Consider the following 12,853-nt stretch of genomic DNA (forward strand, 5'->3'; position numbering starts at 1 on the left):
TGATGGCCATATGCACAAAAAAATTCTAAATATTCATATGCACTCATATTTATAATTCATATAAATAATTGTTCGGCCTATAAATTCTTACGTTTGGTAATTTTTGATCACAACTTCCGGTCAAAACATTTGCCGATCACTACATACAGTAGGCACCCGGTGCATATATAACGGTTACAGTACATGGAAATGGAATACCAGGAAGAGAAATTGTCGGACGCTCTTGTTCTCGCCAGAACCAGGGCGGCTGATCTTGAAAGTGTCAAGAAATTAAATTTCTGGTAAATATTATTGAAGCATGAATGTGTTTTGACCGATTCGATCAAAACCAAAAGGAATGCGAACAGAAAGTACACCTAACCGTTAGCTGGTTCCTATATTACAGTAACACAGTACATTAAATTAATAGTATCGGTACGTGCCCAGTATAGTCGTTTCGAATTCGGTACTTGTATTTTATTTGTTCCTGTACATCTAGAGTTTCGGTAGTTCGTTTTGTATTTACTCTTTTATTAATTACCATTTTTATCAATTTATTTTTTAATCAAAATTAATTGCAACATGTGTTTGTTCAGATGTTGTTTATTAACATCCCCAGCAAGTTTTTAGGTGTCACTTTTGCGGGCAGTTTTAGGTCATCTTAGACAAATTCCCAAGTGACTTAATTATTATGATAGTGTTTTGTCCATTGTTGTGTGCAGTTTATCATGCATTGTGCACCCGTAAACGATTTACATTTTTTATTTCTCAGAAACTCCTGAACCAATTTCATTGAAATTTTGCAGACACATTCCATGGCCAAAGGTCAATAAAGATTGTGAATGCTATGGCTCAACCCCAGGGGCATGAAGGACAGGGTTAAGGGGCTGAATTGATTTAAATTTTAAAAGTCTTCTTCTCACGACCCAGAAATGGTAGAACTAAAATGATGATACTTTATCAAGAGTGTGAATCCCTTTGTTCATTTCAGTATTTCTTTTTTTTCCAAGGATCTCCTCCTAGATTTTTTGACGGATTCCTTTGAAACTTAGTAGGCTTTATAATCATGATATAATGTTGCGTCATGAAAAGAATTTTGAGTCGGCTATTTTGCAAAATTTGATTGCCTTTGTTTATTTCAGTTTTTGATATTTTGTCTGCAGCTCTACTCCTACATTTTTTGACCAATTTCTTTTGCACTTCAGATGCTTATAGTCATGGTATACGGTTATGTTTCTCTCCAAAAACTTATTTGAATATTTCTGCAGAAGTTATTGAACTTTGTTTATATCTGATACTTGAATTTTGTCCAGAGATCTCCTTCTACAGTTTTTTTATCAATTTCTTTGGACTTGGTAGACTTTATAATCAGATATATCAAGTTGTGTTGGATGAGGTATAGACTTTTGATTACTTATTTTCCTCAGACTGTGAGAAAATCAAACATTGACATTATAATGAAGGTAAGATTCATATCATGCTAGCTAGCTGCCACTCTTAAGGTGATGTAAATCTTTCATGCAAGGTAGTACATATCACTATATATGGCATATATTGTTCTGCCCCGCTGTACTCTTGTTAAGGGTGTTGAATAGGGCCAACTATATATATTGTGTCATAGATTGTGAGTTCAAGGCACAAGTATATGAAGTATTAAATATGTTTGAATTTTCTTTACAGGGGCTCTGATATTGAAAATGTTAGTGTGGTTCGCAGAATGCCTAATCTAGAAGTTTGCAGTTTGAGGTAAATATACAAAAACACATTAAAAAAGCCTTTATCATGTAAAATTATTAAATCTCGGTGACTCTGGTGGTAAGTCAAATTCTCAGATTTTTATCGACGTACACTAAAACATAGCCTATGAGGTATATAGCATTAGATTTCCTTTTAGTGAATATCTGAAATATTAATATACATGTATTGTAACACATTACAAGCGGGCATTACATTTACTTCATTATTGCTTGAAATCTAAAGTGTAATTTAGGTCTTAAAAAGGGAATTATATATATGAGATAAATACTACACTGGAAACTTCAATTATTCTCTAATTAGCTGTTCAACATAACTTCAGTATATTTCCTGTTGTTTGTTCTTAATGGTGTAAGTCTAATTTTGATTCAGAAACTTTTGTTGCTATGTATGCACGGGCACCACTTATAAGGTGTCCACCATGTCATCAAACCTAAGGAGTATCTGTCTCTCTCAGATTCTAAATAGAATTCTACATGTTTTTTAATTCTAGAACTCTTACATTCAACCATACAGTGGACACTAGATAGTGCCAGATTTTTTTTTAATGAGTCAGGTGACCGATCATGCCCTTTGGCCTCTTGTAGTCAGTTTAAGAATACATTCTTGTTTATCTATTTGCAACTCGCAAACTCCCAAACTGCAAAATGTTTGATGTCTTTTACAGTGTCAACAGTATAAAAACTTTAGAAGATTTTTCCTATTGTCCAAATTTACAAGAACTTTACATCAGAAAAAATAAGATTAAAGATCTATCAGAAATCAATCACCTTGCCACATTGCCACGGTTACGGAACCTATGGCTTGCCGACAACCCATGTGCAGAGACAGAAAACTACAGATCCATTGTTCTAAAGACGCTGCCAACTCTACAAAAATTGGACAATATTGGTAAGTCTGTCTCTAGTGTAATTTTGATTGTTGTACGTTTCAATGGATTTATTGGACTTTGAGCAGCGGGAATACACGGAACATAATTATGTATATAATTAGAGTTAATTCTTGTTTTGACATTTTTCTCTTATAGTTGTAACAGAAAGTGAAAAGGCTCAATTTGCCGCTACTGAGCTGCTGACAAATGACACTGAGGACCCTGAGGAGATTGAGGACCCTGAGGACCCTAAGGATCCTACGGTTACAGGCACAGAAGCCACTAGTTCCGATATTACAGGCTGTACAGAAGTAAATGATGACAGAGAACCAGAAACAATAACCCCACCTGCTGACAAAGAACCAGAAATGCTTGGTGACTCCAGTCACCTGGGTTTGAATGGTGAAGGAGAGGATGACACCCGTCCATTTGAATCTGCCACTGAGGTCAATGATGTAGAGGAGCAGTCCAATGTCAAAGACAAAGATTTCAAACCGCATAAAAGTGCTCCACTGGACCCTGTAACACTGACATGGGAAGAAACTAAGTAAGATAAGCTTCTGTTTTAGTAGTAATATACAGGTCTTTATATTTAACTCACATGGCACAAATTTTATGCTATGGTGATGGATTTCTTGTCCGTTGTCGCTTTTAACTTTTAACTTCTTCCATAAAACTACAAGCAACTGAGTGCTGATATCTGGTCATGAAGTGTTTGGGTTAGAAAACAATACATTTTCCTCATACGAATGACCTTGACCTATTCTCAGAATCTCTGAGGCAAGATATTTTGCAAGGTTATTCCTCATATAAATGGTCTTGGCCTATTTTCAGAGTCATAAGGGTCCACTATGTTAAAAATATATATTCTCAAATTTCAGAAGATGGTCCTGACATACACAGCAGGTACTTAGGATGAAGTGATATACATTTTCCTCGTAGTTAAATTACCTTGACCTATTTTCAAGGTCAAAGTAGTCAAATATGTTAAAACACTCAAATGACTTCTTTTTATTACAATATAATAAAAAGGCCTATAATCAAGATGTTTTGGAGGGTAGGTTCCTAGGATAAAGCCTGACAAAGTTTTATGGTTTTCAAGGTCACTGGTCTTTGTTAAAACACTCAAATTACTTCTTCTGATCAACTGGCCTAGAATTATCTTAGAAGTGAGTACCAGGTGAAAGATGTAGGCCCATTGGGCCTCTTGTATATATTAAAAACCAACTGATATTTAGCTCCAAATACATAAGATTTAATGAATGCTCAAGTAACTTTTTTTTATTCATTAGGTAAAACAATATAAATATATGAAGATTCTTTTTTCTCATTTTAATTTGACCCTATTTCAGTAAAATTCGACAAGAGGTTGGATTAAAGCCTCTGCCATTTGAGAAGATCACATCAACTAGACCTGTTCCTGCTAGTGCAATGACGTCACGGGTAAGAATCATATTGTCAGTATACACACTCTGAACTCCAAGTACTTCATTGCTTGATTTCTGGTTCTATAGTATTAAGGGTTTCAGTTTCTGGTAAAAGTGGATAAAAACTGTGTGATCCATTAAAAACAACATTACAACCTATTTCAACTCTATCTACATGTATAGATGTCATAATGTTATTAATTTATTCAAACTTGAGTTCAATTTTCAGTGGAATCCATTGTAAGTGTAATGTCCCTTTGCTCGTGTAACCCTGGTAAATACTAGCCGCAATATACTGCTCGGCTAGGGAGATCTTCTCTTTGGCTCGATCGGTTGAGCGTAAGACTAGTAAGCCAGAGGTCCCGGGTTCGATCCCTAGCGGAGGCAGTGATTTAAATTTAATTAATCCTGCGCTCTGTTACACTCGCATTATCTTTTGCTTGGTGTTCAGGTCTGGTCTTCAGTAGACAGATCGTCTTCCATGGTCCATCTTTAAAAAAAAACTTATTCATATTTCTTGAAAAGTATGAGAAGGATATTTCTCAAACTTGATGTGTGGATTCCTTTCGGTCCCCATAGTTGAACCTGTTTAATTTTGAGACTGAATTTGAATGCTGTGTTTCTGTTTGTTCCAGAATGCTCATATACTACAGGCAGTTTTGATACTGATACGAGAGTTGGACAATGACAGTCTGGAGACAGTACAGTGTACTATACAGCGGAAACTCAACCCACCTTCCTGATCATCACTACAGCATCTTATATACGCACACACAACAAACTGCCACCATATGGAGACTGCACTGTACATATGAAACTTCGAAGATATTATGTGCATGTGCTGAGATTCTGGATTTTTATTATTATGACACCAAGTGTAACATGTTTTATTGTACCCAGTATAATGGTAATTTATTATATTCTAAATAACTTGTCTGGAGAAGTAGTGTCTCAGGTTCTCCCAGGTCTGAAATCTGGGAGTCCGACTTACAAAAGTAATTATATCAAATTATAATGAATTGTATTTATTATTATTTTTTTTTTATATTTGTCATATGATATAAAGACAAAGCTACAGTTCTGCCTTCTAATTGCCGTTAATCATTTTTATGTTACATATGAAGGGATTGTGTTTTCCTTTCTGGTGTATGTGCATGTGTTTGATTCATCAGTGGTTATTTTTAACCATGTGTACATTTCCAACCATATGGACTACATTATGGTGCTCTCTAGTAGTCAGGTTGTCTGTCTATCTGTTTGAACATTATCTCTGGCTGTGAAGGCTCAAGTGACCTATTCTCTAGGACACTATACATTGGAATACAATTATCAAAAATATTTATGATATAAGGCCAAAACAGGATGCCAAACTTTCTTCATCGTCCCATGATGATACACTATGACGTGCAATAATGGTGTAAAAAGTTCCTAAGGTCAAGGTCACTGTTACTAAAAATAGACTTGAGAATACAGTTGGAAATGCATTTTATAAGGTTCATACAGACAGCCAAACTTACTCAAATTTCTCAGGGTGGGCGATACATTGATATGTAAATGTAAGATTTATGAGTGTGGGTGAAATGATAGTTTGTGTACAAGATATCTCATAAAAATGTCAAATATGTGTTGCTATTTGTTTATCTGGAGGCAATTTAATACCCATGTAAAACTCAAATTTAGAGACATGTACATTGTGGGGCCTTTTCTATAGTGTAAGTATTCTTAGTTACCCTTCAGGTTTCATATTTGCCCCCGGGGAGGATGTGAATTTTACCTCAGTTTATACGTGTACCGGGTACCAACTATTTGATAAATGTGGATTAAGTTGTCCAGAGAAAGAGAAAAATTCATAACCTCAAAGACCGTTTGCCAGTCTGCCATCATATCGTAAACTTGATTTTTCCTCAAGCACTGGTTTTATTTCCGTCCAGCTTTACATTAGTTAGTCTTGCTATATCCACTATGTTTGCGATATACTTTTCATATTTGTAGAATGTAGTTATTCATATTTGTACAATGTAGTTATTTCATTTTGTGAGTTATTTTATATGGCCATTGTGATATGCATGTATATTTATATATATAATGTGTGTGTGTTTAAAACATTTTCTTAATGTACAATTGTGATAAGTCATGGGTACATGTAAATTTATAACCCCCCCCAACCCCCAACCCCCAACCCCCCAACCCCCTCCCTACACACACACACTTTCAGCAAGGGGGGTTACTTAGTAATCAATTGTGTACAAAATATCTCATGAACCTGTAGACAGATTTATAATGACTAACTGAGGATACAGCAATTACCCTTGGACATTACTACCAAGTGGTGTCATGAGTTGGACAGGTGTAACTAGTAGTATTCTTATCGTTTCCGATTTGAAGTGTGATTGGAAGTTGAAATGGAGTGCTACTGGGCTGTCTCTGTGTTGACTTATTGGTGTGGATGTTCAAAGAAAACGGAATTTGAGTTCACATTTAATTCCTGCAATGTGTTATGCATTAGGAGTCAGTGATCAGGTAAACGAGGATTTGGATAATGTAGCAATCCCGTCAGTTTGTATCCCTACACAGATTTATTTTATATTCACACCATACCACCACAGTATGGAATTCTACACCCGATTAGATTTAGATGGTCATTGTTTGAGGTGAAAGGTCACATTTGACCTCTTTTCAAATAAAGATAAAAGACTTTTGCATATTTACTGTTTATTTTATTGATGAAGGGGAGGGTGGGGGTAACAATAATATATGCTTTTGTAATTATGCCCCTTTGCTCCGATTGCTGACTGAATCTTGCCTGGGCAACTCTCCTCCTACAGTTTGATGTAAATAGTATGCACATGTACCTGAACTTCTGTTTTTGACTCGGCTGTTTTGATGGCAGTTATGCCTCTTTTGTGTCTACAGAATCCTGTTCTGGCTACTCTTTCAAGTGTTTTCAAGCAAACCTTGTAGTTGTGTGGCTGTTCTTATTGTTTTGATCTGCTATTTTGCCTTTTGAAGAGACTTGAGTGGCCCATTTCAATCACACTTTAAACAAGTTACATTCTGGACTTCTTCTCAATAACCTAGAGGCCGAGGGTCATGATATTGGACAGTAGCCTGCTGTCAGTAAAGGCTACCAAATTGGTTGAAATGAATAACTTTGACCTGCTTTCAAACTCACCAGGATCAAATGTGTTAAAATATAGCGACTTCTTCTTGATAACCAAGAGGCCCAAGATCATGATATTAGGTCAGCAATGGTAAGATGAAGGGATACCAAGTTTGTTGAAATGTTTTTGTTTTTGTTTTCATTTACCAAACCATCTTCATCATCTCTGTGCTTGCCAGGGCCATTTCCGTTTTGGCAGTTCAAATGCTTGAACCAGTTGGAAAAGAGTTGTTCATTTATGAAATAAAGACAGACCTGGTGTTATTATATTGTCTTCAGACCAAGCTTTACAAAGACTTTCAAGCCCTGTATCAACATCTGCAGGTCCGTCAAGATATATGTCCAAGATATTACATAAATATTACATTTAAAAAATGACAAACCGGTTCTCTGCATAAATGGAAAGGCCCATGGTAAACATTTTAGAAACCTTAACATCTATATAGAATTCTTAAATGTATTGTGTTTTGTAAAGAAATGTTCAACAGACTGCTGCATGTTGCTGATAATAAATAAGTTGTGTATGTATCAATGGCCTTTTAATGATACTCTATAAAATATTTTTTGTGTTGACACAGCAATGTTTAATTATTGTCTTAACATTCCAGGTCTTCAACAACATTAAAATATATATTACAACATCCCTTGTTGTGTAGTTTTTAGCTGACTGGCCCAAATGGCAAGTGAGCTAATGCTGTGACACACCATCTGTCCGTCTGTCATCAACTTCTCCTTTAAACCACTTCTCAATAACCAAGAGGCCTGATATTGGGCCTGTAGCATGCTGGGGTCATGGGCTACCAAGTTTGTTCAAATGTGACCTTGACCTACATTCAGCCTCACAGGGCTAAAATCTTTAAATGGCTTCTTTTCAATAAACAAAGAGGTCCAGAGACCCGATATTGGGCCTGTAGCATGCTAGGGTGAACTGCTACCAGTTCTGTTCGAATGAATGATCTTGACTTTCATTCAAGGTCAAGTGGGTCTTGGCCAACATCACTGGAAGTATTGGAGAATATTTAACCCTTGCGACCTTGAAAGTAGGTCAAGGGCATTCATCCCAGCATGCTTCTGGCTTAATGTCATAACCATGGGCCTCTTTGTTGTTAAGTCAGAAATGTAATTTTTTACGGACTGACGACACACAAAGTAAGTTTTATTCTTTAAAGTGGTCGTTACCGCTACTAGCAAGAAGGAACTGAAGTTTGTAATCCAGGAAAAACGCCTTAATATTATAGCATCGACAGAAATACACCAAAAGAGGAAAGTACATGTACATGTGTATAGTCCAGATAGTACATTATCACATCCCGTGATTAGGCAGCAGAGGGAAAACGAGGTCGAGACAAATAGCCTCTATACTGTACACATACAGCGAAACTGCTTATGGTGAACGTCATTAGGAGTCCTAACAGTATGGAACGCCAAATTAACATCAATTAATTGAACATGTCTTCAAATAATTGAAGATAGGTTCAATTCAATTAGAGATCAGTTCAATTCAGAGATGTGTTCAATTCAATTAGAGTTGGGTTCAATTTAATTAAAGATACACATGTAGGTTCAATTCAATTGTACCTATCTTTAAATAATTAAAGATAGGTTCAAATAATTGAAGATATGTTAATTTGGCGTTCCATATAACAGCAGCGCCTCCAACAATAACGAAATAATTAAATTACTCTGTCAAAGGTATACAGACTGGATATTTCAACCAGCCCCAAATTGACTGGAAAAATGAAATTCCTGAAGGCTAGCGGAGATAACTTCTTTCTTCGAGAGGTACAAAAACCTACTTCATATTGTAAAACTGATAAAAATCTAATAATAATTGTCGATGTCAGAGAACCATTTTTGAATAAACTGATATCGGAGTCTTTGTTTCAAGTGACTTTTAAAGAACATCTTATTCATACAAATTATATTTTCGAAAACGTATGAAAACCCAGATTCGTCATATATATAATTAACTTTCTAATCCATTTAAAGGAATACGTTCTGGCGTCATGCTGGTTCAGTGGTAATTTAAGTAATATACAACTCAATTTATTTTCATTACAAATAAGATTCATGATTCCAAAATCGTGCCGTTCTAAGTTTGACACTTAACTCGACCGAGTTCGCCATAAACCATAAAAGATGCAGTGCTAGATCTTACTTTTAACATTCTCTTACAAAATTTCAGGTGGATTTGTTCCAATGTGTTTCAGCTTTCAAATCCCCATACTTCGAAGCCGTACGGCAAAATTGGCTCAACTACAGTCAAAAATAAAGAGCTGTATATGAATTGGAATAACAAGTTACGAATTTGCATATAACGCAAATAATGATGTTTGTGCTTGCTCAATAAGTCTATTCCTTGACTTTACAAAGTTTCCATTATAATTAATTACTACACCCAGGTATGTAAAACTGACGACATTTTTGTCGACATCTTTTAGACGAAGTTCAAGATTTAAGTTACGGTTAGGTTTGCAAAACAAATCATAATTTTGATTTTGTCGACAATTACTTTCAATTTCCATGTTTCACGATATTTCTGGAAAATATCCATTGCTTTTTGTAACCCATCTGGCGTTTCAGCAAAGAGAAGAGCATCATCAGCGTATACTTTGACAGGACAAACATTTCATCTGAAAATTCTTCAGAGATCATTTTTGTAAAGGAACACTTTTCAGTGATTTGAAAAACATTTCTAGATCATTTTAAAACATAGAAAATAATATGGGCGAGCTATTTCCCCCTTGCCTAACCCCGATTAAGTACGGGGGGAAATCAGATATCTCCCTATTGTATTTTACACATGATTTGATATTTTGATACATATTTTTTATAACTCTAGAACATTTTCCTTTAAAATGATATATTTGAGTTTCATCCATAGCCCAGCTCTCGAAATGGTTTCAAGCGTTTATACTATAATCAATGAATGTACATTACAATTTTACCGCTATTAAAGTACAATGAAATTAACATTATCAAAATGAAAATATTGTCGACTGTTGAATGATTCTTTTGAAATTCTGCCGGACTAATATAGACATTATATGATTTTGTGTTTCAAAATTAATCAACCGGCTATTTATGCTGGATGTAAATAATTTCCCTAAACAACTTATACGGATGGTTTCTCTGTAGCTATCGGGATCTTCTGGGTTTCCCTTATCTTTATAGATTGGTTTGATTTTGCCAATTCAGTGGTGTTCCGTTAGGGCCAAAAGATATTGTTCAATTTCGGTGAAAATTGGTACATAGGGTTTTTGAGGGAAGCCGATTGCAAAGGTACCACTGACGAAACCGTCCGTTTCCATGGTAACGGAATAGAGGTTTCTGATTGGTTGAAATTTAGATATTGTTCGATTTCGGTGAGAATTGGTATATAGGGGTTTTGAGGGAAGGCGAACACAATGGCACCACTTTCGAAAACCTGTGTTGCCATGGTAACATAATTTACAACTGTTGGGGTAGTTTGGGGGACATTATAGTAACGGCCGCCGTTACAATTATTATCTGTTCTTCCTTCTATTTTCCTTTGGTAAATTAAACCGTGATATTTAGTATGTTAATTAGTTGTGAAGATTCACTCCATGGAGATGACCTTTCCTCGCGAGGTTTATTCCACCTTTCTCTTTCAATAGGAAATTTAGAATGTGAAATTCTTTATAGCTTTGATTCGATTGGAAATTAATGCTTGATAATTTAAACTCCTGGATGTATTATTCTGATATCAAAATGATACATGATAAATCGGTATTCATATGAATCGCGTAATGTGAAAAAAGGGCATTCGTTTCCAGGAAAGAATTTAAACTTCAGTATGTCTCAGTATTTCGTATAATATCATTTTCTATTTAATTCTCGCGCATAATCATATACACAATAAAATCTCTTCTCGTGTTGATATTAAACCATTCTATCATATAGGTGGAATTTGTGTGTATGTATCACACATATAATCGTTAGACGCGTTTCTGTAAAAAAATAATAAAAGCTAGAATAAAGTTTAAATATACAATCATATCAAATAGAATATACCTCATCATGATTCGGATTTATACAAATATATTTATTTGAAATAAAAAAATTATATTAAATCTGCTGATATATTCTTATCAAATGTACCGACCACCTGATCACGTACTAGTAACCGTCACGCCCCTTTGTTTTCCATAGGTTGTGACACTCATCATCGCTTCACCGAACACTCCCCCATGTTCATGTTCACTCATTGGTTAATCTGTGTAGGAGCATCCCCCCCCCCCCCCCCCCCCCCTCCCCTCCCCCCTTACAAGTTTCCACATAAGTCATTAACGCCTTTATTGAACGCTCCTAACTTGGCGCTGCTTTGGATGAGCAGAAACGTCATATATAACAATACATGTTTCTGGGATGAGGAGGACACCGCAGTCTTACAATTAAGACATGTAAAATACTTTAGAAGTATATATAAATGGATTTAAGACACATCCGCATCTAAATTAAAACTTATTTTAAACAGGAACACATTAGAAAAAATGTACCTATATACGACCATTACTTTAATATGCATGCGAAGTATGGGACAACTGCGGTACAACAAATTCATTGTTATTAGAAAAGATAAATCTCGAGGCTGCAAGAAAAGTCACAGGGCTGTCCATATTCACAAAAACAGAGTTCTTAGACCTAGAAACGGGTTTGCATGGTTACCCCTTTCTTATTCTATTCCATAGTCAATAAGCTGGCACCCAGTTTTCTTATCGACCTGCTACCAATGTATGTTGGCAACATAGCTCCTTATAATTTACGAAATGCAGATTTATTTAGGGAACAACGCTTTCGTCTACTGTACAGCTATCAAAAAACCCTTTCTTTCCTTCTACTTCAAAACTGTGGAATGACTTAAACAACACTATCAGAAACTCGCCTACTTTGAGTTCCTTCAAAACAAATCTGAAAAAATCTATGACGGTAAATAGTATATATGACAAGCATTTTATCAGCTGTGGTCCTCGAAAACTAAATATTCTACACAACAGAATAAGAAATCGAGTAAGTGCACTAAGCTATGATCTTTTTAGAGCCAATCTTGTCGATTCACCTGCTTGTCAATGTGGACATCCCTGTGAAGATTCCCATATTTTTTTCCTTAACTGTCCCCTGTACAATACCTTAAGAGGAACTCTTATTGCTGATTTAACCTGGTACGGTCCTGTTAATGTATATATACTTTGCAATGGTGACACGTATATATCCTCAGCTGACAATATAAACATCGCCAAAGTTGTGCAAAACTTCTTGAGAAGGTCGGGAAGATTCGAGTAATTATCACTTCCTAACTTCCTAATCCCCTCTCCTCTTCTTTTCATGCCACTTTCCTATAATTAAAAAACAGCTTAATAATCCAAAATGCTCCATTTATCCATATAATATATATTTTCGTTTCTTTATCACATTTTTAAATATTTGTATATTTACCATCATGTGACTATGTTATTGTTTATTATTTTGTTATTATTACGGGAGAAGTCGTTTATAAGTTGGTAAAACTTGCTGACTAATCCCTTTGTCATTTCTGTATGTCAATAAAATATGTTTAAACTAAATCGGCAGCTTCGCCCATATCTGTTCCGGCCATTATGTAAAACAAACCCGTTTTCGCACCGAACAAACATGTCCGAT

General features: G+C 35.5%; 1 protein-coding gene across 1 annotated transcript; it reads left to right on the forward strand.

Annotated features, from left to right (window-relative positions):
* Positions 1 to 139: 139 nt before the first annotated feature.
* On the forward strand, positions 140 to 7,833 carry LOC117322165 (acidic leucine-rich nuclear phosphoprotein 32 family member A-like). Its single transcript, XM_033876935.1, has 6 exons — positions 140 to 281; positions 1,660 to 1,725; positions 2,402 to 2,625; positions 2,762 to 3,152; positions 3,958 to 4,048; positions 4,668 to 7,833. Exons 1-6 carry the CDS (start codon positions 184 to 186, stop codon positions 4,773 to 4,775), a joined length of 978 nt encoding a protein of 325 aa, XP_033732826.1. The 5' UTR covers positions 140 to 183; the 3' UTR covers positions 4,776 to 7,833.
* The last annotated feature ends 5,020 nt before the right edge of the window (positions 7,834 to 12,853 follow it).

The sequence above is a fragment of the Pecten maximus genome, chromosome 2 (genome assembly GCF_902652985.1).
Source record: "Pecten maximus chromosome 2, xPecMax1.1, whole genome shotgun sequence".
Lineage (NCBI taxonomy): Eukaryota > Metazoa > Mollusca > Bivalvia > Pectinida > Pectinidae > Pecten > Pecten maximus.